Source organism: Sycon ciliatum, chromosome 10, assembly GCF_964019385.1.
Source record: "Sycon ciliatum chromosome 10, ocSycCili1.1, whole genome shotgun sequence".
NCBI lineage: Eukaryota > Metazoa > Porifera > Calcarea > Leucosolenida > Sycettidae > Sycon > Sycon ciliatum.
This window is the reverse complement of record NC_088652.1, coordinates 13,763,898-13,789,226: the sequence shown is the minus strand read 5'-3', so window position 1 is coordinate 13,789,226 and position 25,329 is coordinate 13,763,898. Positions and strand designations below refer to the sequence as shown.

Below are 25,329 nucleotides of genomic sequence, written 5' to 3'. Positions count from 1 at the left end.
CACCCATCGCGCTCATGAGGTGCGCGTACGCGCCGAAGCGCGCCAGCGACACCCACGCCGCGCAGCTGAGCATGATGGCCAGCGAGTACGCCGGGAACATCTGCGAGTGCTCGCCGCCCGTGCTCGAGCTCGGCAGCCGATACAGCTGCAGCAGTGCCCAGCTGTTGGCGGCGAGGTGGAGAACGCCGGCGTGATACAGCGTCGAGCCCAGCACCTGGCTCGGCCGGAACGCCACCGTCGAGATGATGAAGCGCCGCTCCAGCCACTTCGCAAACTGCGCGTGTCTCACCTTGCTGGCGGCGAACACCAGTGCAAACACACCCAGTGTTGATAACATGGCCAGGGTGGAGTTGCGGTTCACATCCCTGTTGCTGGTCTCCTGGTCCAGGATTGCCACGGCGCCGAACGACACGGCCGTGACGCCGCAGCACCATCCGACGCCGCGCAAGAGCACGAACCGTCCGCCAGATGCACTCCTGCCAAGGCCACCGCTGTGCCCATGTCTGGCTCTCAGCTGAGATTTGAACAGCGTCGCACACCTAGTCAACAGCTGACCACTAGGCTTCTTCCAACCTGAATGCAGACCACGGGACGCCTGCTGCGGCCCTGACGTGCGGGGCAAAGCACAGCACGCATTTGGATTTCTGAGCAGTTTCGTTAAACCAGCTCTCAGCATGGTCCTCTACGTCAACAATGAAGATCTAACAACTTCGGCCAGACCACTCTGACGATGGTGCGCTCAGGGCATAGGGTAGGCAGTACTACTATGCACCAGAAGACACAGTCAACAACACACCCCACACAGCTAGGACTTGTCTGGCAATTATTTTCGGATCAAAAATGACAAGTGAGAGTTTCAAAAACAAAATAGATCGTTCAAAACTCTGACGGATGTAGGGAAATAGACTGCTCACACTGTTCGAGAGAAGAAGAATACGTAACAGATTATTGACGTTGCACTCAAGCAACTACTTCTCTTATTAGAGTTTGGCTTAGAATGTAAAGTCAAAAGTAAACAAATTCTAGTCTTTCACTCAAAATCTTGTCAACAGTCTTCTGCTACTGCTAGCATGCTGGCTACAAAAAAAGCTGGAAGCAAAAGTCTTTTGATTGATTTGTCTTTCAGACTGCAACTACGTCATTGTGCAGATCGCCAAAATCGGACGGCAAGATCACGTGGCAGCCATTTTATTTTTCAAGAAGCTGCAAAAATGCTCGAGGGGGTCATAAAAATATCCATTGTCTGGGAGCTTTTGCCCAAGGGCAAGGGTGCTGTCCTGCAAAGGGATTTTCCCTTCTACGCCACATCGATTTAGCTCTTCCGAAGAAATGGCGTTCACGAAGGAGGAAGAAGGGCCATCCGCTGCCCCGAGTGGCGGCGCTGGCAAGCAAAAACTAGAACGATGGTCCTTAGGATCTTTAGTAGATGGTTCTAAAAGCCTCCTTATATTTGTAGTGCTAGCGCTGGCATGGTTCCTTGGATTTTCAAGCCGTCTGTTCTCTGTTCTGCGATTTGAAAGTATTATCCACGAATTTGATCCTTGGTGAGTCCTTCTTGTTCTCCTAGCTTTCCTATGTGTACATTTTAGATTGGAAAAAAATTATGTCGTCCATAGGTTGTTTTGTAGTTGTGATTGTGGGCGGCAATGATGTGGCGAAGAAGTGTTCCAAAGAAATTTATTATTTTTTTACATGGAGGCCTTGTACTGTAGGCGTACAAAAAAATATGTTACCTGTGATCCAGGCCAGGATGAGGATAGGATATATCAATGTGGCGTGTAGCCTCCGTTGTTTCAACTGTGAATAGTTCCACTCGCCTGTGTTTTTGTTCGATGGCGTGGATATGTTGTGGTCGTGTTTTCTCGCGTTGTTCAGTTATTGCATGCAGACGGCAATAGAAAATGAATTAATTTTTTTACGGCACAGCTGCTTACCTTTTACTAGTGCGATGCGGAGAAATCGCTTTGGGCGGAGGTGCACGATTCTGACTGCAGGCTGCCGTGTTTTCCAGGTTCCTATCCGAAATACAGCTCGTTGCACATGTATCGCCAGTACCTATGCTAGGTCCACCCCGCATTGACATTTCATTTCATGGGGATTCTCCAAAGGCATGCTTATCAAAGGGAGTCTCCTAGTCCAGCCTGATGATTGCCCCGGGTAGAAATATTGGGTGATACTTTGTCCAAATGCAGTACAGTACTGTAGGGTGCTGAAGAACTGGAGGGGGTGATCAGCCTCGTAGCCTAGGCCATTCTTATTTTCATGTACAGCAGTCAGTGTGCGGTGGAGAGCCCACGTATATATTGGTGTGCTGTGGTTGATGAGATCCTAGCCTGTTTGCTCTCCGGCGCTCCGTTTTTCGGCACCTGGCAGTACTGTAAAGAGACGGATTAAGCAAAGCGTTGCTTGTTCCTACCACCCGTGAAGTGAGAGCAGTGGAGTCTACACACCCTGTGAGAAATGGTGCCAAACATTCTGCAAATCTCTAGCCACTGATCGTTGCTACACGCGGCTCTGCACTCTTGTAGGCCACGTTTCGTGCTGAGTGCGTCAGTCAACTCCGGGTGATTTGTCGGGATTTTCTGGCGCTGACCTTTCAGGGTGTGACAACTTTTCTGAAAAATCCAACACAATCAAGTGGCCTTGAAGTGCAGCTTCCGAAGCGACCTTTATGAAAACTCATGATTGAAGCCCACGCATGACAAATTAATTGTGACAGATCGCTCGGGGTTGACATCACATTCAGTGCAAAAAAATAACTCAGTGCAAAGATCTGGTGAAAAAGAGTGGCATGGTCTGAGGCAACCCCAAGTAAGCGACATGATAGCGCATCGCTAATTTTCACCGCTTGTGCAGGGGAAAGCACTTGTGTGCATCGCTTGCCTCCTGTATTAGAACCTGAAAGGTGACGTGTACGAAGAGAACTGTGATCTTCGGGCTGCTGCGCGAGGTATAGTGTGAGAAATGTGCAGGCTAATTAGCCATGTGATACAACCAGAGATGGACACTGTAGAAGCCTTACTGTGTCAGGGGCACTGGAGAAGGTTGAACAATATGGTGGTAAAGACACACCTGGCGAAATGGCGGTATATACACGCCTGTCCACACAAGCGCTCTAAAGCTGCAAAGTTACACAAATTGCATTTCATTCGACCACAAATCCAGCTGCAGTGGAGTCTTCAAATTTATTTTCCCGAAGAACCTGGTTATTCACTGGCATCTTCAAGCTATGATTATATTTGAAGTGGTGTGCCATTGTTTGCTGTATTACATTGTAGTATGGCACAGTAAAGGCTTTAGTGTACATATACAGTGGTGATGTGCTTTCACTGAAAGCTAACACCGTGTTGAAACTGTCCAGGTATATCTAGTCGTTACAGTGGGTGTACGTGGAGATGGTTGAAGGTATCATGCCTCTGGTAGTATATGTGCCTCTACTTGAAGTGCATGGATGCAGTTATTGTCTTATTGACCAATGCAGTTTGTTATGACTGGGTTTTGCTGAGGTGGAATGTCGATGCTGAATGGGTGTGTTCTTGTGTGGTTCGTTTATTGGCCATGCGTGCCTGTGTGCGCGAGTGTGTGTGTGTGTGTGTGTGTGTGTGTGTGTGTGTGTGTGCGTGTGTGCGCGTGTGTGTGCGCGTGCGTGTGTGTGTACGTGGGTATGGGTACATACTGATCTCTTTCTCTACAGGTTCAACTATCGTGCTACAGCGCAGCTCACCGAGCATGGCTTCTATCACTTTCTCAACTGGTTTGACGAGACTGCCTGGTATCCGCTGGGCAGAATTGTGGGAGGAACGGTAAGCAACGTGGCGATGCTGGTAATGGTGGTTGTGGTGCTTATGCTGGTGCGGCTGCTGCTGCTGCTGCTGCTTCTGTTGGTGGTTCTGGCAGTGTCGGTGAGAGAGAGAGGGGGAAGTGCTACTGCTGCTGGTGTCAGTGAGAACTGGCTGATTTCAATCATCAGAGGGGTCTTGGTAGCTTAGAGGTTGTGTGTACATGTCATGTGTATATGCCGTGTGTGTGTGTGTGTGTGTGTGTACATATGCGTACGTATGTTTGCGTGCGTGTGTGTGTCTGCGTGTGTACGTGTGTGCGTGTGTATGCCGTGCATGTGCATGCGTGTGTTCACGTGCAACACGCACACACACACCCACACTCTACAGGTGTACCCTGGCCTGATGGTGACGTCCGGCCTGATTCACTACGTGCTGAACACACTCAACATCACCGTACACATCCGTGATGTCTGTGTCTTCCTTGCTCCCATCTTCAGGTGAGCTGCTCATTCCCTGCTGTAGTTCTATTTCTTATGGTTGATTTTATATGGTGGTACATACACATCTGGCAATATGGTGGTAAATACACATCTGGCAATATGGCGGTAAATCCGTGCCTGCCCACACACGCTCTCTAAGCTGCAAAGTTACTCTGGCAAAGTTCTATTTCTTCTACAGTATTCAATAAAACCTGTCCGGGCGACCCCCTGTCCGGGCGACCCCCTGTCCGGGCGACCCCCTGTCCCAGAGGGCCACTGCAACTAGGACCTACAATCCATTTCAAAAAATATGGACGCATGGTATTTCTGAAAAATATTTCAACTTTTTGGTTGGAGCTTTTTGAGAATTTTTTCGGAATATTGCTCAGGTCCTTCCTGCAATTACCAGTACTCTCGTATAGATTTTTAAGCGATCGAAAGCCCAATTTCGAAATGTTTATGCACCAAGTGATCACAGATTTTATGTAATATAGATGCTGGCCTAACGGTTTTTTGAAATCGCGCATCTATATTTTTGAAACGTACTGTAGGGGTGTTGTTGACAGTCCCATGACCCTGGATAAGAAGACCACCCGTACACAGGCACCGCATTTTTGAAGGTACCTTGAGCGGTCGTCACCCGTACACAGGGACCGCATTTTTGAAGGTCCCTTGAGCGGTCGTCACCCGTACACAGGGACCGCATTTTTGAAGGTCCCTTGAGCGGTCGTCTTAGTCAAATTTCACTGTATTTACCTCACGGGACCTCAACATCCCTGTACAAGGGTAGTCTCCTTATCCAGGGTCTTTTGACGGGAAATAACACCCGTTGGTCCTAGTTGAGTTGGTTCTCTGGGACAGGTGGTCGCCTTCAAAGGTGGTCTCCTTATCCAGGGTCGTTAGACTGGAAATAACTCCCGTTGGTCCTAGTTGATTTGGTTCTCTTAGTCCGGTGGTTGCCTTCACAGATTATTCTGTATAGAAGTTGTGCACTTATGTCATCACTTGGTCTGTTTGTGTGGAGTGGCTACACCAGCACCAGCCACACAAAGCATATGATGAGGCCGTTCGCATGCGTGGGAAGTCGCTTTCATGTGAATGTGTTTAGTGCACTTTTTAAAAATATTGCATTCCTCCGTCAAGCTTATGTTTTATCCAGACAAGGCTTGGATCCTGTGCTGTCTTGTGTAACGGCCTATTCTTGTTCAGGAGTAAGCACGACGAGTGGTTTATATCAGCCTTTTCACTTTTTTTGTGTGCTTGCATTTGTAGTGGCTTGACTGCCATTGCCACATACCTGCTGACAAAGGAGGTGTGGAATCGCGGTGCTGGACTGTTGGCTGCCTGCTTCATAGCCATCGGTGAGTAGTATGATCTACAGTACTGCTAGGGTGTTGTGCTCTTGTGTGTGTGTGCGTGTGTGTGTGTGTGTGTGTGTGTGTTTGTGTGTACATGTGTGTGTACGTTCGTCTGTGTGCGTCTGTGTTTTACTTTGGTCGATATGCATCACACGGTGATATCATTACATTTTCGTTTACCAGGACATATTTTGGATCTAGGGTGTTTCGTTAGCAGTTCCTGACTTGCTTTCAGGTTTATCTTGCTTGCTTACAGACACAATTCAAGCAAACTTATTTGAGAAGGAGCAGACCAGGATAGGGCAGGGGCGGTTCAAGTTTGTGTCCGTACGCCCAAAGCGTCTACAGAACTTATTGTTGGAAAACTCTGAATTACAGCGTACTTTTGTGTTCCTGTTTCTTTGGTGTTGCATGTCCAGTGCCGGGTTACATCTCTCGCTCCGTGGCCGGCTCGTATGACAACGAGGGCATTGCCATCTTTGCCCTGATGTGCACGTACTGGCTGTGGGTGAAGTCGGTGAAGACTGGTTCGGTGTTCTGGGCCGTGGCCTGCTCCATCTCCTATTTCTACATGGTGAGTGCTGAGGCCAGTATTTGTTTGTTTGGGCGGTTGGTTGGTTTATTCTAGTGTTGCAGCGAATAGCTAAATCACGAACGAATATTCTAACGAAGATATTCGATTATTCAAATATTCGTTTGCAACACTGGTTTATTCTACTTCACCAGATACACAGGCCTTTCTGCCTTTTCATCTAGCCGTATGGCTAAACTCTCAGTAAAAGATATGGGTGTGGCTGTGTTGTACTTCTAGTGGTATTTAAAGTTTTCAGCCCATGGTAATCAGTCATTAGCGGTTTCGCGACCGGTGGTATTTGCAGACAAAGTCATTATCAGTATTGAATTCTTTGCTGTTCCTTGTGTGTGTGTGTGTGTGTGTGTGTGTGTACGTGCGTGTGTGTGTGCGTGCACGTGCGCGCGCGTGTGTGTGTGCGTGTGTGTGTGACTGTGTGTGTATTCTGTGTGTATTCTGTGTGTTGCCATGGTCTAGGTGTCAGCATGGGGTGGCTATGTATTCATCATCAATCTGATTCCGCTGCACGTCTTCTTCCTGCTGCTGATGGGACGCTTCTCCAACCGCGTCTATGTTGGTAAGTGTGCGTGTGTGTGTGTGTGGGGGGGGGGGGGGGGTGTACTGATGGGGTGAACACTATGGGCCTGGGCAGTGCCAAGTAAAGTTTCCGTATGCTTTCCTGCAAACCATGAACCCCTTTTCTCTTTGCTTCCTCGGAACGAGGTCCATGGAAGGAGTTGATTTGTGCCCCTCCCCTCTCCCTCTCTCTCTCTCTCTCTCTCTCTCTCTCTCTCTCTCTCTCTCTCTCTCTCTCTCTCTCTCTCTCTCTCTCTCTCTCTCTCTTTCTTTCTTTCTCTCTCTCCCTCTCTCTTGACGATGGTAGGTTTTAGCTTGAGTATAATCCTGACTATGATATCTGTGTGTATATGTGTATGTGTGCAGTGTACACCACATTCTTCATCCTGGGTCTTGTGCTCTCCATGCAAGTGCCATTTGTTGGCTTCCAGCCTCTGCGCACCAGCGAGCACATGGCAGCCATTGGTAAGTTGTTGTGTGATCTGCTACGGCTAGCCTAGCCATTCGATCAACCCTGTAGTGTATGGCGTCACTAGCTGTACTTTAAAAGTATTGTGTATGATGTCACTACCTGAAGGTTGGAGTTGAATTGTTGTGACATGAGTGATGCTTGTGGTCACAGTTGGTGTACAGTATGAGCTTCATGTATTGGTAGAGCTGCAACGGGTAGGGGTTTGACCAGGTAACGGGTTTAGGTATTTCTATCTGGGTAGCACGGTACCCTATTGGCTATTTTTTGGACACAGCACGAGTACACTGGTGCACGGCATTGCATCAGCGGGATTGCCACAATGCGTAACTGTTTTCACTTATCTCAAGCCGACTTTGATATTTAATATGCTTTGCTGCGGCTGCTATTGTTGTCGCTGTTGTCGTCGTTGTGCTCTTCTTCTCGTGTGCATGCTGACCAACAGGTGTGTTCCTGCTGCTGCAAGCCGTGGCCTTCCTGACCTTCCTGCGCAGTCACTTGCCACTGGCCGCCTTTAAGCAGCTCTTCCTCCTGCTGGCCGTGGCTGCTGCTGCTGTCGTCTTCCTGGGTGTAGTGGCGTTGACCTACCTCGGTGAGTAGCCACTGTTGTCTGCTGTGCCTGTAATGTGCTCCTGCTTGTACTGGTACTCCTTATGCCGGCCTCATGATGAAGATTATTCTATTTATTCAGACAACATCTATTGGCATGTCCAAAGGCAGAAGGGTGAGAGCCAACCAATTTGATTCATGAAAAAAAGTTTTCAGCAGATGGACTTATATCCATACACCAAACACCTTAATGATAATCTTATTTATGTGATTTGGTGTGTGTGGATATACCACATTGCAGTATTGTTGGCGTGTGTGCCAGGTTAGGATTTGTCTCACATAAATTGCCCTTGGGTATTCTCTGCCTGGTGCCTTGGCCTGTGAATTGGCAACTGCCATTATGGTGTACTCATCTACGTTCACCCCTCTGGCACTCGCTTTTTTCTCCTTCTTCGTCACTTGCGATCACTCTCACTTTTTTGTATAGTATTTTTCTTCTTTTGTGCACATGTGTCTGACATTATGTTGTATACCGTATTATCTCTAATATAAGCACGGTCTTTTATTTTTTCAATGTACCTCCGCCCCGTACTATTAATGGAGACGTTCCTTTATTGGAGACTGTTCCATTATTATTTCAACCTCATTTCAGAGGCATGTTGCCATGCCAAATTCATGTCAGACACACACATTTCAGGGTTTTTTTCGCCGGTACAGATAATGAATTTACACAGTGTGCTTCTAATGGAGACTGAGCACTTTATTCTTTGAATGCCGCCCCAAGGTGTTCTATTATTGGAGACGTGCTATTATTGGAGACTGTGCTTATATTAGAGATAATACGGTATATGTGTGTGTGTGTGTGTGTGTGTGTGTGTGTGCGTGCGCGTGTGCGTGTGTGTCCACGTGCGCTTTCCTGTGCAGGCTACGTTGCACCGTGGAGTGGACGTTTCTACTCGCTCTATGACACAAAGTAAGATTGTGCTGTCCACAGCTGTGTGATCATATGCCCCTCTGTGTGGTGTTAGTTTGCTTTCAGTTCTGTTCAAGTTAGTTAGCTCTCTCTCTCTGAGTTTCAATTCACCAACATTCACAAGAGGAGATTTAGGAGACGTAGCTGTGGGAGAGAATGATGAGAAAAAGAGAGAGAGAGAGAGAGAAATTAGATTGAACACACCGAAATTGGCGGATGTTAACCCTTTAAGAGCCACAGGAAAATTTCAAAATTCTGCATTTTTCGTGTTCCTTGGATCATAGCTTCAGTTCTACTCACTCAATCCTCACAATCTAGAGCTTCCTGGAAAGGTCTCCGTGAGAGGAAGAGAATGAGGGCGATCATGATAGCCAACACACTGTCTATCCAGCGCTAGATCGCAGCGACAGTACGAAAAATTCCCCAAATGCGTCCAATTGCGTCCCGCTCCAGATATTTCATTTTACTCGATTGTGGAGTTCCAATTTTTTCGCTGTGTACTCTTTACAATATCAACAGTGAAACGCGTGCAAATTCGAGTAAACCAGCGTGACGAAAAGTCTCAAAATTCTCAATACTAAAGTCGCACTGCGCGCTTTTGAAATTGCCGCGATCGCGGCTCAACTTACGAGTGATTTATCTCAGGAACCGTTGCTCGCAGCGCTTCGCGGATCGTTTCTCCCGACAGGTGAGAGTTTTCTCTTCGCCCTGGATATTTCGATCACTGGATTTGAGCGAGATTGGACTGAGTTACGATCTTTTGACGTTTTGCATTCAAGTATGGGGCGGCTCTTAGGGTTGGTTCACATATCGCCGGTACGCGCCGGGAGTCACCGGCGGTGGGCTTCTTGCAACCTCTCCCGGCGCATTGCGATTGTGTGAACCAGTGCAGTCGTAACAAAATCATACGGTAAAATATCGCAAGGGACCGCCGGCAAAGTCGGACAGTGCCCAACTCTTGCGATCTGCCCCGGCGCCGATCCCGTACGATTTTGACCAAAAGTGGTTTGTGAACCGTTCGCGCCGGTGATCGCCGGCTGCCGGGAGCCAGACTTTGTCAAAATATCAAACCAATACTTGTCCTAAATTTTCCTAAATTGAAGCTAGAGAGGAGGTCCATTCGCCATTCTTGTAGTCGCTTCAAGGCGGCAAATAAGTCAGGATAGCAGCCCGTCCTTCTCGGATGATCTGCTTGACCATTGTGCAACTTATGAGACAAATACAATTGAAACAAATATAAAATTATAATGGATACATTGGCAAGTTCTTGTGACTTCATCAACGTTTGCAAGCATAATTTCGACACAATCGCTTACTAGACTGCAATAAAATGTGTAGAAGTAGTTTCTTGATCTCCAGTAAAAGGTAGCACCGAGTGGCCATCACCGAAAGACCTTGAACTACTGAAGAAACAAAGAATTCAAGCTTCAATTGGCAAACCTGTCGTAGCATTTTGGCACATTCTGTACTACTTTGTAGTAGATTTGGTACTCGAACCGTAGGCGCAACGGATCGGGAGCTGGCTCACCGCCGATGTCTTGCGGCGCCGATTTTGCTTATGTGAACCAACCCTTAAAGGGCTGCTGGTTCCGTTGCCATGAATATCTTTTACTGTAACTGGTGTTCTGTGTGCCTGGGCGTGGATGAATTTACATGCGTGGTGCGTGTGTGTATGTGTGTGTGCGTGCGCGCACGTGTGTGCACGTGTGGTGTGTCGGAATGTGGCTCGCTTGTTTTCGTTCATTCTTCTTAGCTATGCCAAGATTCACATTCCCATCATCTCCAGTGTGGCCGAGCATCAGCCCACCACCTGGCTGGCGTTCTTCCGTGATCTGCATATCCTGGTCATTGCCTTCCCCGCCGGTGTCTGGCTATGCTTCCGCAAGCTGTCCGACGAGTGTGTCTTCGGTAAGATGCCCGATGCTTGCGCGGATCTGTGTGCAGACGAGATAATTTCCCACTGAGTGTGGATGACACTGGATTACTCTGAATTCAGAAATTTTAGTGGTTCAAAAGTTCACGTATGATGCCAAAATACCATGTTAGGTGAACAGAAATGTTAGGTACTTGTACAGAGAAGCGGTTGCCTATTGGATTATGCATCTATTGATTGCAACATCGTTGACATTGTTTTTTACCTTGTTAGCGGCTACAGTTGTATCGAGGTACCAATTTGAGGGTTGTGATAAAATCTGGTTCGTATACGGGGTGTCCCTGAATCTGTTCCCAGGTCGTGATTGCGGTGGAATGGGGTATTTGCCCTTTCCCTGTCCTGTGTGATGGCAAAGTGATGATGAAATTATCTGGTCCGTGTTGCTGACTTTCACTGATTGGAACCCATCAGATACTGAGCTTTGGCCACACGTTTTCCCTTTTTCTCTTTTTTCTACTTCTTTTTCTTTTCGTTAACCCTTAACAAGAGTCCATAACCCCCCAGAGTGTGCAACTCGTGATCCTTCTCAGCACAAATCAGTGCCGCAACGAAATCCAAACTTCATACGTCATGTAGTGAGTAGCTATGACGAAATGGGAAGTTTGGCCCGGACCTACTTCGCCCGTTTGCCCAATTTGGGGTCTTTCTTTACGAATCCACGGTCAGGTATTGTACGTAACACGCCTGGAAAGGCTCAAGTACACAAAGAATTATTTTAGAGTTGTCGAACAGTTTTCTCTTTTGAGTGTCTCTCCGATAAGAGAAGAACAATGGCCACTGTTGAACCTAAAGCAAAGCGCTCCCCATTGTCGCCGGAGTGCAGTGTCTCTGTGGACGATATTCGTCAGTTTTTGTTCTATCTGGGCTCCTCATTTTCTTCTCTCGATTGTCGAGTGTTGGAAATTGTTACTTCCAGCACCTGGATAGAGATTTATTGCTCGAAGTCTGTGCTTCTCACATGCAATGGAACACCCGTCAATTTGAACCGTCTGGTTGTGAACCCAGCAGGAACATTCACTGCAGGTTGAAGCACATCTACTTCGAAATCGATCGGGTCTTCATGCCGTGTGCCAAGAGCTATTTCCATCAAATCTTGTAAATCTATATCCATGCCTATTCTTGCTATCCCGGAGTCACGAACTCTCCCAATACAATACAAGCTTTTCAGACAACGAGCAGAGAAACTCTCTTCAAATAAAAAAATTCTGTGACTGTCGCGTACGCGACAGTGACTGTGAAATCAAAGCCGTTCTGCTGACACTGCATAGCCCGTGCGCGTGCAGCAAACGTTTTACGTGACACTTCCGTGGCTTGCTTCAAAGCAACCTTCAACTTGGAACCCCCGCCGGATGTACCAGATATGCACATGGGGATATGGCCCCATCCGCCCATGCTTGCCCGGGGACCGGATGACGCAATGTTTGGATTTCGTTGCGCCAGACCCCAACCTGGAGTTGCACACTCTGGGGGGTTATGGACTCTTGCCCTTAACTATCCTTCAAGGACCTTTATAGAGGTGCGCTGTCTAAATACAGCATGTGTATGCAGTTGTGCTAGCTGAAGTTCAAAAACCAAAGTGCATATGCCCTGGATATGCGCATGTTGAAATGGCACCGATGTACTATGGGAACTAATGCAGGATGCCAACCTTGCATATTGGGTTGGATTTCAGTTACTGGATTTCACCGCGGGCAACTGTGCATGAAAAGCGTGTGTCATGTTTACTGAACACAGGGCTCAGTGCTGATAAATCCCTGATGGTGGTTCGTATCAGCTTTGCTGAACAGTGTTGGTAGGGATGGCAGCCATATGCCTGCATCGCGTGGTGTACTTTCCCCTGATCCTACACTTTAGGCAAGGTAGAGGAGGGGGTGGGGGGTGGGGTGACATACTGCGAACAAGCACAAAGCAATGGAAAAGAGCTTCCTCCTACACATTCAGCCGAGTGAAGTGATGAAGAACTTGCCCAAAGTGTTTTGTGCCATTGCCATAGCTAATTTCTTGCCTCTACTTTTGACTGTCTGTTCGCTTGTACCTGTGCTTGTGCTTTCCGTGCGTGTAGTTCTGATCTATGCTGTGACGGCATCGTACTTCTCCGGTGTCATGGTGCGTCTCATCTTGACACTGACACCCATCGTGTGCGTGATGGCAGCCATTGCCATGTCCTCCGTGCTGGAGAAGCAGATGGGCAGCAAGGTGCTGGAGCTCGACTCCATCTACACGCATACGACCACGTCCGACGCCTACAACATCCTCACCGAGGATAAGTCCACCAAGGTACAGTGCGAGTAGATGTTGGCGTGTGTGTGTTGGAAGAGTTGCCTAGCTCTGATGTTCAGTGCAGCCAGTGGTATTACATACTTTGGCAGGTGTGCACAATGTGCAGTACAGACTGGAGAGCTCCTGATCACAAGAAATGCCGAAAAATCAGTCATAAGAACTACCTATTTGTCAGAACAAGAGTAGATAAACAAGAGTGTGCAACTCCGGATCTCTTCTGCACAATCTGCAGATACCCCCGCCCGCGGCGGATTTTTTTGTTGACGTCACCTTTTTTTTCTTTCAGAAAAACGTGCATTTTGCCGCAGAGCAGTGTGAGAGCACGTGCTAGGCACCGACCTTGTTATGTAAAGCCCGGCCAAGTGCACGAGGCACAACTTTCCGAAAGACTTGCAGCGCGTGCGTCGTCGAAAAGATTACGTCAAAAAAATTCCGTCGCGGGCCAACCCATCCCGGAGTTGCACACTTTTGTTTATCTACTCTTGGTCAGAAGTATTGTGTGTGCCCCCTGTTATTCCCCATCTAATGTTCTTTCCGAGCTTGGCAAATCCATTTTGACGTGTGGGATAACTGTCCCTGTCCTTCAGTGTGTTTGCTGAGGTACGATCTGTCACGGAAGCATGACAACTGGCTAGGATCCAGCAGTTCGAATCGGTGGACATCCCGACGAAATCATTTGAGGGGGAGTTACTGATGCATATTTGGTGGAGTTGCAGTACATACCCTTTCGGACTAGTTCAGTAGAAACATTCCGGGTGGTGAATACTGACCGCATTGTTGGTGTAGTCAAGGGGTTTAACTTCTGCATTCTTCTCTACCGTGTGCTGTGTTCAGGCCAGTGCTAAGGCTGGACGTCGTAAGCAGCAGAAGGAACGCCAACAAAAGGAACCGGAACCCGAGCCAGAGGCCGAGGAGAAGACCACCACCAGCACCAGCAGCGCACCCGAGAAGCAGGCCAAGCGCGGCAATGTCGTGTTCCGCTACGGCGTGGTCGCCCTGCTCTGCGTCTTCCTGGGAATGTTTGCCGTCCATTGCACGTGGACAACGAGCTATATGTACAGTGGACCCTCTGTTATTCTCGAGTCTTCAAACTCTGATGGGTAAGACATGCCCAGGAATAACTCTCTTAGTTTGATGTTTGCGTGTGTGTAGGGACTGTAGCAAGCAGTATTATCCACGAGATAGTCAAGTCGGCGGAAAAGCGCCTGGTTCGGTGTGGGGAGCAACCAACTTTCTAGTAAATGTACTAGTATTCCTCAATCTGCGTACTTTCCAGTATTATACCGTTGTAATTGGGGTTGAGAAGCAGTTTGAGAATGCTTGTCTGAGCAGTGAGCACCCCAGTCCACGATAGAATACGGAATGCACACTGTTGTCAGATTTGTCGACGATTGTTCGACTTCCCGGTGCGAAAATATCAGCAGAATGTGCTGCGTTCTCACAGCGTACTGGGCAAAGTACGTGCCTGTGCATAGCTCTGAAACCATAACTTTCCCAGAAAAGCACATTGTTGATGTGTCGAGCAGAGTGGCGCAGCGGAAGCGTGCTGGGCCCATAACCCAGAGGTCGATGGATCGAAACCATCCTCTGCTACTTTTTTTTTTTTTTTTTTTTTTTTTTTTTTTTTTTTTTTTTTTTGTCCCCAGCGTGGACTTCGATGCGTGTGAAGGAGGGTGCACCGATGTGTCATCTCTTCTTCCTTTTTTATTTTTTTTCTTCCTTTTTTCCTTTTGTATCATTTTGCTTTTGGTATGGGTTGTGTGTTATCAATGGGTTGTTGTTATTTGCTGATGCTATGCATGCATGCGTGTATACGTGTATGTGTACGTGTATTTATATGTGGTCTGTGCAGATCACGTCGCATTCTGGATGATTTCCGTGAGGGCTACTTCTGGCTGCGTCAGAACACTCACCCGCAGGCCAGGTAGGACTGGGAAATGTGTTCCTGTTGGCAGCATTGCGCAATGAACTGCACACCAATATAAAGAGCTGCTCATTGAAAAATGCAGTACAGTACATGTATATTTCATGTGCATACATCTTGTCTTTTTTCCCCCGGTAAACTGTGAAAACCGATGGTTCCACCGTATGCGTGTTTTGCATCACACTGATAAATGTGAAGGTTGCTTAGAGCATGGTGTACTGTGTGTACGTGTGTGCGTGTGTATGTGTGTGTATGCGTACGTGTGTGTGTGTGTGTGTGTGTGTGTGTGTATGCGCGTGTGTGTGTGTGTGTGTTTGTGTGTGTGTGCGTGTGTGCGCGCGTGTGGTCAATTCTTCAGCCTTGCAAGCTGTTGAGTGGTGTAATCCCGGCACAAGTTGCTATGTCTAAACATAGCTGTTGGCTATCATCGCTTCTGCGATGGGCATGTCTGAGGTCTGAGTGTGTGTATGTATGTGTGTACAAACACAGGATCATGTCCTGGTGGGACTATGGCTATCAGATAGCAGGCTTTGCCAATCGTACCACGTTAGTGGACAACAACACCTGGAACAACAGCCACATTGCTATGGTAAGAGAGAAACTCACAGCTATCCAGGTGTTCGCCCAAACTTCTCCTATCCCTCCAGGCGAGTTTGCTGTCATTAGAGTATTGCACAAATGCAAACACCCTGTCCCCGTGTAACTAGTTATGTGGAGTATGCGTGTGTGTGTGTGTGGGGGGGGGGGGGGGGGGGGGGGAGAGGGGGGGGGGGGATGTGTCCGCTAAAGGTAGTTGCCTTGGTTGCAATACCCGGTCATTAGCTACAATAGAGCTTGGTTAATTATCTGTAAGATGAATGGCAGACAACTGGGACAGAGAATCGGTGTCTTTGATGTGTGTGCATGAGTGTATTGCAGTGCAGTCCGTCACACAGTGTGTAATAGAGTTTCACTGTAGCCCACACACCCATACCTACTTGTACTGATGCGCACGCCCAGGCTGATTGGTTTCATGTCATGTTGCATGTGGTGTTACTGTTACTGCTCTCTTTCTCACTCAGGTGGGCAAGGCGATGTCGAGTAACGAATCAGCAGCTTACGAGATAATGCGCTCACTTGATGTAGACTACGTACTGGTAATCTTCGGTGGACAGATTGGCTATAGTGGAGATGATATCAACAAGTTCCTCTGGATGGTGCGCATTGCCGAGGGTGAACATCCCAAGGAAATCAGGGTATGTGTGTGTCTATTGTGTGTGTGTGTGTGTGGGGGGGGGGGGGCATTTCTGTGTGTGTTTGTGTGTGTGTCCGTGTGTGCGTGCGTGTGTATGTCCGTGTGTGTGTGTGTGGGGGGGGGGGTGCATTTGTGTGTGTGTGCGTGCCTGTGTGTGTGTGTGTGTGTGTGTGTGTGTGCGTGCGTGCGTGCGTGTGTGTGTGCGTGCGTGTGTGCGTGTGTGTGTGTGTGTGTGCGTGCGTTGGCACACTGTACTTGTACTTAACCCTAGCCTATCTATTCTTCAGTGGAGGCCCGTCCGACACTACTGTCTGCCCACTCTGAACCTTTCTTAACCACTCTAATCTACAGTCCTGGCCGAAGAAATCCGAGGTCCGCAGCGGCCGCATGAGCCTTGGCGCTGCTTTCGGCACTTGTGTCGTATTTCTTTGACCACCACTGTATACACAGTAAAACAATGTCCAAAGCTGACAGATCATGGCACGTCACAACGGTGGCCCCTGCATGCACATGGTCTCCTTATCCAAGATCATTTGACATTTGACTGTAAATAACATCCCTCGGTCCTGATTGGAGTGGTGCCCTGGGACAGTTGATCGCCGTATCAGAGTGATCACGTCGACACAATGTGTCATTGTACTGCAGTCTCAATATCCAGCACCAGTTGACTCATACATGTATTGCCAGTTTGTTTTCTCATCTTGTGCTTCTTAACTTTCCTGTGTTGTGTTGGTGAGCAGGAGCCCGACTACTTTGCCGACGGTCAGTTCCGTGTGGACTCCGGTGGCTCCAAGACACTGCTCAACTGCCTGATGTACAAGCTATGCTACTATCGATTTGGCGAAGTGCAGGTGAGCGTGCGTGTGGTGCATGCCCGTGATCATACCGCAATGCTTCAGTTATGAGCCGCAATCATTGGTGACTGACTTTCAGCATGCTAAGCTCTATTGTGTTCTGGGTGTATTGTGAGGGACGTTTTGGTGGATTTGGCCTTTGTTCTGGTCAGCCTCTCATTTGCACATGCACCATACAGTGTTTGCTGATTGTGATCAGTTTGTCTCGCTCAGCCTGTTCGTTTTCAATCAAATTTCTACTGCACCGTTGCGAATTGAGTGTGTAATTTCAGTCCCATGTTTTTTTTGCGACAATTATCTGTGAACATATGACTGCCTGCAATATGGCTGTGTCGGTCAATGCTTGGTGCAGTGGCCACGTGTAACTGTTGTATCCATGACCTAGACGCGATTCCATTATGCAACTAGACTCAAGCACGAGCAGTGATTATAATGATTATTCCAGGTCAACTTACCAGTTGTCTGATGATTGCTTTAGCGTGGGACTTTGTTCCACTTCGACCCTCTCTCTTCCACATGTATTCATGTACCTGTGTGTGCCTTTGTCTATGCTTGTCATTCATGCTCTTGTTTTCCTTGCTCCCTGGCTGTGTGCAGCATGGCTGGAACTCACCACGTGGCTATGACCACACTCGCAATGTCGAGATTGGTCACAAGGACTTTGAGCTCACTCACCTGGAGGAGGCGTTCACCTCCGAGCACTGGCTTGTCCGTATCTACAAGTAAGTCAACAGCTACACCTGCTCTTCCCCCCCCCCCCCCTCCTGTACTGGTGATATCAGGTCAGCAGCTACACCTCCCCCCCCCCCCCCCCCCTCCTGTACTGGTGCTATCAGGTCAGCAGCTACACCTTTTCACCCCCCCCCCCCCCCCCTCCTGTACTGGTGCTATCAGGTCAGCAGCTACACCTTTTCACCCCCCCCCCCCCCTCCCCCCGCCTGTACTAGTGCCAAGTCAGTGGCTACACATCCAATCCACCTCACATGCTCACACGTATTTGTGCGGTCGGTCGTACAGTCACATACTCATACATACTGGTGCGTTCGGCTGTACATACTACTGTAAATATACAAAATTTCGGCATTTCACGATTTTTGACATTTCGGCGGCCATTTATTTTCGGCGTGGGGTAGAGGGCACAGTATAGTGCGACAGATGCTGTGAAAAATTTCATCGGCGTTTTAATTTAGGCGTATTGGGTCGGTGCCGAATATAGCCGAAATTAAATAGCTGCCGAAAATTTGTATATTTACAGTACTTATTAGTACTACTATGGTATTAGATAACCCAATACACGGTGTCCTCCACCTTGTTTCATGCTGTCAAACCAACAATACTACTACTGGTATACTATTGGAACACCCATGTCAAGCACAGGGGTGGCATGCGCTGATATATACCGGGCGGAGCGTATTCCACCTTTCCCTTTCCCGTGTGATGCCAAACATGCCCAAAGCGATGATGAAATTATCTGGTCCGTGTTGCTGACTTTCACTGATTGGAACCCATCAGATACTGAGCTTTGGTGTCATACTCCGTGATGCACAGTGTTCAGTAGAAACGGTACCCCTCCACTGGATATTGTAGCATGCTACTCACATTCCTATTTCCTACCCCGGTGTCAAAGCTACTCATGCACCAGCCACCTCCCTATGGAATACATGTGCAGTGCTGCTCAATGTATTCTAGCCGTGTCACTCAAGCTTGCGTCTTGCATCATTTCGCAGCCCAGTGTTCACAGGTCTAGGACTGCGCAACACCTGGTGGGTACTGGAGTGTCGCGACTGGATTTCATTGAGTAGCACTGTAGTACATGGTATGTGTGCTGTGTAAGTGAATGATGCTGTTGTAACAGGCCAGTCCAAACACTGCTATAGCACACAGCAAGGAAACGAGCAAGTGCATTTCCGTGACGCTTCGTGTGTGTGTGTCTGTGCATGCCGCTTTGCGTGTATGTATGCATGTGTGTGTCTGGCTGTCTCTCTGTGCATCCGTGCATGCGTATGCGTGCGTGTGTATGTGTGTGTGTATGTATGTGCGTGCGTGCATGTCTGTATCTGTGTGTCTATATGACATGTACAGGGTAAAGGATCTTGTTAACCGTGAGAAGTCCGGCCTGTCAGCACGCAAGACCAACCGCAAGAACCTGCCTCGTGTCAAGAGAGTCAAGGTAAGATTGTCAGCAAAGCTAACTAGCAAGAATGTATGCAAGCGGCTACATGTACTGTGTACCTGAATTGTGCAGCCATTCAGCAAGCTGGAGTGCCTCCCCGTACGTGTAGAAGTAGTTCCTTGCTACTGTTATCTCGTCTGTTTGCTCATTTCTGCTTTGTGTTTGTGGTGCCTGCTTTCTTGCTGTGTGTGTGTTTCACCAATGCTAGACTTCTGGTCGTCCCCGTGGCAATGTCAAGGACAAGCTCTCGTTGAAGAAGGGTAAGGCGGTCAAGAAGAGGACCGGTGGCAGCGCCAAGAAAGCCACCAAGGCCAAGAAGAAGTAAGCGATGCGATGTTGAGCACAACACTGCAGTACACTGGAGCCAGCCAGCCAGCTAGCCAGCTAGCTAGCACCAACGAGTAGTGTTGGCAGCCATTGCTGCCGTCGGTCCAGCGCCAGTTGCCGTCGGTCCAGTGCCAGTTGCTGTCGGTCCAGTGCCAGTTGCTCTCTTTCACCGCTTTCGCTTCTCTCTGTCTCTCTTTTCCATTCGTATTGTGTGTGTGTGTGTGTGTGTGTGTGGCGAGCAGTTTGTAGTGGATTAGCCCATAGCCATCAGTCACACCTCATCATCATCGTTGTTGTGTTCTGTGCTGCTGCTGCTACTCTCACAGCCAATTTCCTTTGAGATTAGCTGTCTAACCTGGAAGCGTCACAGGGAGGTTTCTGCCATCTTTATTTCTGGCTGGATCACCTCTCCGGAGTTGTAGCTTCCATTGAAACGTTTGGGTGGGTGTGGTGTGCACTCACAGACACACATAACATATACACTGATTTCATTCAAAATTCATTTGTCACTTATTCCAACTGTTGCTTCGTTTTGTCTCATTCCTTGAAACCATGTACAACCTCCACCATGTAAAATAACCAATTGTAACAAGAACGAAAGCAACTGAATGTTTGATTGGGGACAATAAAAAAAGTGTGAATAAATATCAGGCGAGGCCTGGGACTAACAGAAAATTTATCCAAATTTGCCGAAAATAAAGTCGCATGCGATTCAAGTGTGCCTATTATGCATGATGATGCTCGGCGGCTTCGGGGAGCATCTTGACATGCGAATATAAAAATAATAATGGAATGCATGTACATTACAGCAAGTTGAAATTCAAGCGTAGAATGGTAGTCTAATTTGGTTAGAAATCAAGTCCTTTCTGGAAAGAAGATAGGGAAAGCAATAGTAAATTACATGAAAGGGATACGAAAATAGCTAGGGTTAGAGTTGGTGGATGTTCTGAACGACTAGCGGTTTAATAGTCGCACGTAATCGTTTCTACAATGTGCTACACCGTGGTGCATCGTAGTGCACGGTCGGATCATTGTGAACTGCTGCTGCTGGGCAGTGTGGACTCCACACTAGTCTTGTTGGTGGCAGTAGCTCACCGCTGCTGTTGACATTGCTAATGGATGTGCGTGTATGGCCTTTCTGCTCCTGCCACCGCCAGCGGATCGTAGCAGTTATACGAATGGCTGCGCTGCTGCTGCTGGTGGTGGTGGTGGTGGTGGTGGTGTTTCAGCGTCCCTTGGGTAGTCTTGTGCTGGATTGCTGTTTCTGCTCGCTGATGGTGGAGAGGTAGTGACCGTACTCCAGTGCAGCCTGTATGCAGTCATGCACGCACGGGGGCAGGGGTATAAGAGGACAATTGCAAACACTAATCAGTCGAGAGGAATATTGTGGGTTTGTACCCTCCTTTGCAATGAACTAAAACTTAGATTTAGAGAGCGAAGAAAAATTAGAATATGTATAGAAAGTCGTGAAGAAGGAAATCAGCAGCATGCACGCCACACAAGTAGCCTGGGTACATTTAAGCTTACCTGATAAATGAACTTGTACTGGTCTTTGGTCTGCACCATGCCCCCACGGTCCTGTCTGACCATGGCGAATGAGCGGTAGATGTCGCAGTGTCGGTCATGCTCCAGCTCTTGCATGCAAATATCCAGTACGATGACCGTGCCAGTACGACCAATGCCAGCACTACACGCAGCAGTCAAGCACATTTACAGCAGCCACAGCAGCAGGAAGAGCAGACTTTAATACAGGAGAGAAATATTATTGTCAGAAAATTGTTCATCAAGAGGGGTAAGTAGCAGCATTCCGCCTTGTCCAGATTCTTATCAACCACCACACCACACCGCTTGTTCAGTATAAGGTATACAAGCGTTTCGGAGACAGCAGTATAGGAAATGCTTACAGTTCAATTACTCCTCCTTGTAGCTATAAGGTATACCCTGCATATAAAGTACTGTTTTTTGTGGACACTGCATTATGCTGTAACGAACATTGACATCCGTTGAGAAGTCAAGCGGCCACGGGAATCTGGCCTTGCAGCCGCGAGTACTGCTGGTCCACTTTTCCAGTGTGTACTGTGAACTACTGTAAAAGCCTTATACATAACGAAGTGCTAAATCTAACGAGGATAAATCTGTCGTTGCAATATAAAACGTTATACAGAAATCGATACTGTTGCTAGTGAGTGTTGAGAATGAGTGAGAATCGTTACATTTTTGTAAGCGTAAACTGATAAGATTTAGGAAATTTATCGTCCTGTTTGCGGCTCGTTAAAATAATGACTTTTACAGTATGCCGGTAATCGGACACCTTGGAAACACAATGCATTGGCTATAATACTGTGCAGCTTTTCATACCCTTGCGCGTATCTTAAACTGAACTGTTTCACTACACACGAATGTGCTGCTGTGTATGCGTTATCTTACCTGCAATGGACGACGATGGGTCCCTCGGAGACACGCATGGCATTCTTCACCTTGGTCAGGTAGACGAGCAGAGCTTTCGGTGACGCTGGCACGCCAAAGTCGGGCCAGGCTGTGAACCACCAGTGAGCAATCTCGCGTGTTTCTCCTTTCTGCAAACGCACACGACAGCGGAAGCAGCAAATACAATCACGACCACACATTGACACAAACAAATCACCATCACCCGAGGCTTATCTATATCTTCAACACAAAGACGATGACACGGAAACAAAAAAAAGAGAAAAAAGCTAAGCTCCTACGTTGCCACACACACCTGAATAGAAGCTGTCAGTATGTCACTGCTATTGTTATGTTGTCTATTTTACTTGACCATAGGTACAGGAATTGCTGCTTTATTGCTGTGCTGCCACAGCTCCTAGCCTATGATGATATGTTCACCACTGTTTATACGCACACGCACGCACACACACACACAGACACACACACACACGCACACACGCACCTGTACGTTGGTGACCCAGAGTTTGGAGACGACGTAGTCCTGTTTGGTGGTCTTCTCCTTGAGCATGACCTCCATATCTTCATAGATCCCCAGGTTGTCACTCTCGTCCATAGGCCAGTACTTGGCACACTTGGTCTGCACAACAACAACAACAGCAGCAGCAGCAGCAGCAGCAGCAGCAGCAGCAGCAGCAGCAGCAGCAGCAGCAGCAGCAGCAGCAGCAGCAGCAGCAACAGCAACAGCAACAGCAGCAGCAACAGCAGCAGCAACAGCAGCAGCAGCAACAGCAACAACAACAACCATACACATATACACACACACGAATGTCAACACCACAAAGCAACACACACGCACGCACGCACACACACGGACACACACACACACGCACACACACACACACACACACGTACGCACACACGCACGCACGCACACACATGGACACACACACGCACACACACAGGAATGAACACCAAACAAATAGAAACCCAAAGAGCAATTCAAGCACACACCACAGTACACAAGAACAAAGGTAAGAGAGGATGGAAGAATGGAGGACAGACAGTGAACGGGAAAGAGGTTGCTTGCCGAGACCAGCGTTCCAGGCCTTCTTCTAGACTTGACTGCATCCATCTTGCTGGTTACCGTGCTTTGCTGCTGCACACCAGTACTTGCGTTGACTAACTGGCTAGCTATGGTAGCTTGCATGCTAGTTATACCCGGATTGCACAGGCTGTGTGTCCATTCAACACGTCACAGCCTCTGAAGTGTGAATATTATCACGGGTGGGTCATAAATGTAGCTCACCGGCAGTGTACTACTCACAGAGATTTACTTTGGAGCAGCTGCACAGCATTCAAGCTGCGTGCTAGTGATGTGGTGTGGAGCCAGGGAGGTGTGGAGCTGCGGAGGTGTCGCAGTGGCGCCAGGGAGGTGTGGAGCCAGGGAGGTGTGGAGCCAGGGAGGTGTGGAGCCAGGGAGGTGTGGAGCCAGGGAGGTGTGGAGTAAGGGAGGTGTGGAGCCAGGGAGGTGTGGAGTCAGGGAGGTGTAGAGCCAAGGAGGTATGGAGCCAGGGAGGTGTGGAGCTACGGAGGTGCGGAGCCAGGGAGGTGTGGAGCCAGGGAGGTGTGGAGCTACGTAGGTGTGTATTAGGCATAACGTGACTTTGCAACCAATGTCCCGACACACAGAGTGCTAGACAACACACTGCGCACTCACTGCTAAGGGCGTGAAAGAAGGCGATCACTTGCCAGCTTGCTCGAACAAGGCACACAAACACAGCCCGTTTGCTGTGAAATTCGCATCATTTCTCTAGTGTGAGATTCACTCCCCCCCCCCTCCCACCTGTCTTTGTATGAGTGATTATAGCAGCAAGCACCCAGAGGTCATACATTCGAATCGTCATGAGGTGGTGCTATTATAAATTTCGTCACACTATGATCCGCACACTATGTGCAGGTTTGCCAGTTTCAAACCGGGTGTGCATCAATCTGAGAAGGCCAGCAGCAGAGAAGGCCAGCAGCAGCAGCAGCATCACTGCAAATCACTAGAATGTAAAGTGCTACTCAATGAAATCCAGTCGCATCGCCACTCAAGTACGTGCGGGGCGTCGCGCAGCCCTACACCTGCGAACACTGGACTGCGAAATCATGCAAGGCGCAAACTTGAGTGACGACGCGGCTGGCTTTCATTGATCAGCACCGTGGTACAGCAGTGATACTGGCAGTTAGGACTCACCACTCCTCTCTCCTCTTGACCGGTGACCATGAGAATGACTGAGGCACGTTGCTCCCACACCATTCTCCAGAAATCATGTATGGTCGAGTACATGGGACCCTGTGTGGCTATGTACTTCTTTGTGTTGCCACCATAGCCCTGCGGTGCAGTACGGAAATTAACACACACACATACACACATACACAGCCACACGCGCGTGCACACGCACGCACGTGCACACACACGCACGCACACACGCCCACACACACACACGCATGAACACAACAATCCTTAAACAATTTAATAATATAACTTTCAAACTTTCACATGTACACGTGCACATCCGGATTTGCACATGCAGTACGAACGTTGGGTGTTGGGTGAATGTTGGGTGAATGTTGGGTGAATGTTGGGTGACTTCAGTGCCTGTGTGCGCTGGAGTATGTGCGCGTCGGAGTATGTGTGTGTGTGTGTGTGTGTGTGTATGAGCGGTAACTTACTCTGATGTAGTTGCCGTTGATGTAGTCGGAGTTTGGCTCATTGAACTTGAGACGCAGTGGCACACGGGTGTGAGGATCTGCAGGTACAGCACGAAAACAAATACTCTAATTTCAGAAATTTTCAGTGCTCAATATTTTCGGTATGAGGGCAAAAGGCCAGGTTAGGTGAACAGAAATTTTAGGTACAGAGAAGCAGTTCCCTATTGGTTTACGTGTGTTAGTGTTTGTTCGGTGTATTGAAATTTTAGGTATGAAACAGACGCACCGAAAGTACCGAAAATAAAAGTGCACCGAAAATTTGTGAAATTACAGTATACATCCAACATTGCAACACTCCCATTGGAGAGAGAGAGAGAGAGAGAGAGAGAGAGAGAGAGAGAGAGGAAGAGGAGGGGGGGGGGGGGGGGGGGGGAGAGGCACCTATGATCTATTGTGCCACTGTGCTCCGGCCTAAATTAAAATGTCACGGTTCGCGTGAGACTCGGCTGGAAGCCGAGCTTTCCGCATGCGTAGGAACGCCACCACCCTTCAAGGATCAAGGCGCAGATAAAGCGGTGGGAGGTGAGTAGATCAGCTCACCAGCAAGTGGTCAAAGACCAAAAATCCCATTCGCTGCATCCATGTTTTCCTCGTGCCAGGCCACGAGTTCCCAATTAACTGTGGGTCGCAGCATGGCTGGAAAAATCCTTCCGCTTCCAAGCAGGA

At 48.4% G+C, this 25,329-nt stretch overlaps 2 protein-coding genes and 3 non-coding genes across 7 annotated transcripts in view; 4 read left to right on the top strand and 1 right to left on the bottom strand.

Moving 5' to 3' along the window:
* The first annotated feature begins 1,300 nt into the window (after positions 1–1,300).
* LOC135825707 (dolichyl-diphosphooligosaccharide--protein glycosyltransferase subunit STT3B-like) lies at positions 1,301–20,082 on the top strand. 2 transcript variants are annotated; one of them, XR_010555115.1, is made up of 20 exons: positions 1,301–1,544; positions 3,695–3,803; positions 4,170–4,279; positions 5,534–5,622; positions 6,039–6,193; positions 6,668–6,767; positions 7,133–7,231; positions 7,681–7,827; positions 8,709–8,757; positions 10,511–10,665; positions 12,753–12,967; positions 13,805–14,070; positions 14,823–14,894; positions 15,384–15,483; positions 15,956–16,129; positions 16,869–16,979; positions 17,580–17,704; positions 19,065–19,152; positions 19,364–19,590; positions 19,633–20,082. XR_010555115.1 is itself a non-coding variant. In XM_065338327.1 (19 exons), exons 1-19 carry the CDS (start codon positions 1,330–1,332, stop codon positions 19,478–19,480), a joined length of 2,496 nt encoding a protein of 831 aa, XP_065194399.1. In that variant the 5' UTR covers positions 1,301–1,329; the 3' UTR covers positions 19,481–20,082. The 2 variants fall into 2 exon arrangements, 1 of the variants encoding a protein (XP_065194399.1); XM_065338327.1 differs by having other exon boundaries at positions 19,364–20,082.
* On the top strand, positions 11,045–11,113 carry LOC135826877 (small nucleolar RNA U18). The gene has a single exon (XR_010555341.1). It is a non-coding gene; the product is annotated as a small nucleolar RNA U18 (small nucleolar RNA).
* On the top strand, positions 14,492–14,563 carry Trnam-cau (transfer RNA methionine (anticodon CAU)). Its single transcript has one exon. It is a non-coding gene; the product is annotated as a tRNA-Met (tRNA).
* On the top strand, positions 18,438–18,506 carry LOC135826876 (small nucleolar RNA U18). Its single transcript, XR_010555340.1, has one exon. It is a non-coding gene; the product is annotated as a small nucleolar RNA U18 (small nucleolar RNA).
* The window catches only part of LOC135825706 (sushi, von Willebrand factor type A, EGF and pentraxin domain-containing protein 1-like), a 65,350-nt gene continuing 59,711 nt past the window's right edge, over positions 19,691–25,329 (bottom strand). For both annotated transcript variants that reach the window (XM_065338325.1, XM_065338326.1), the window contains 6 exons: positions 24,625–24,701; positions 24,146–24,283; positions 22,412–22,546; positions 21,910–22,058; positions 21,010–21,169; positions 19,691–20,791 (listed from right to left, as the gene is read on the bottom strand). In XM_065338325.1, the coding sequence (XP_065194397.1) occupies positions 20,708–20,791; positions 21,010–21,169; positions 21,910–22,058; positions 22,412–22,546; positions 24,146–24,283; positions 24,625–24,701 (743 nt within the window). In that variant the 3' untranslated portion in view covers positions 19,691–20,707. The remainder of the gene's footprint in view (positions 20,792–21,009; positions 21,170–21,909; positions 22,059–22,411; positions 22,547–24,145; positions 24,284–24,624; positions 24,702–25,329) is intronic.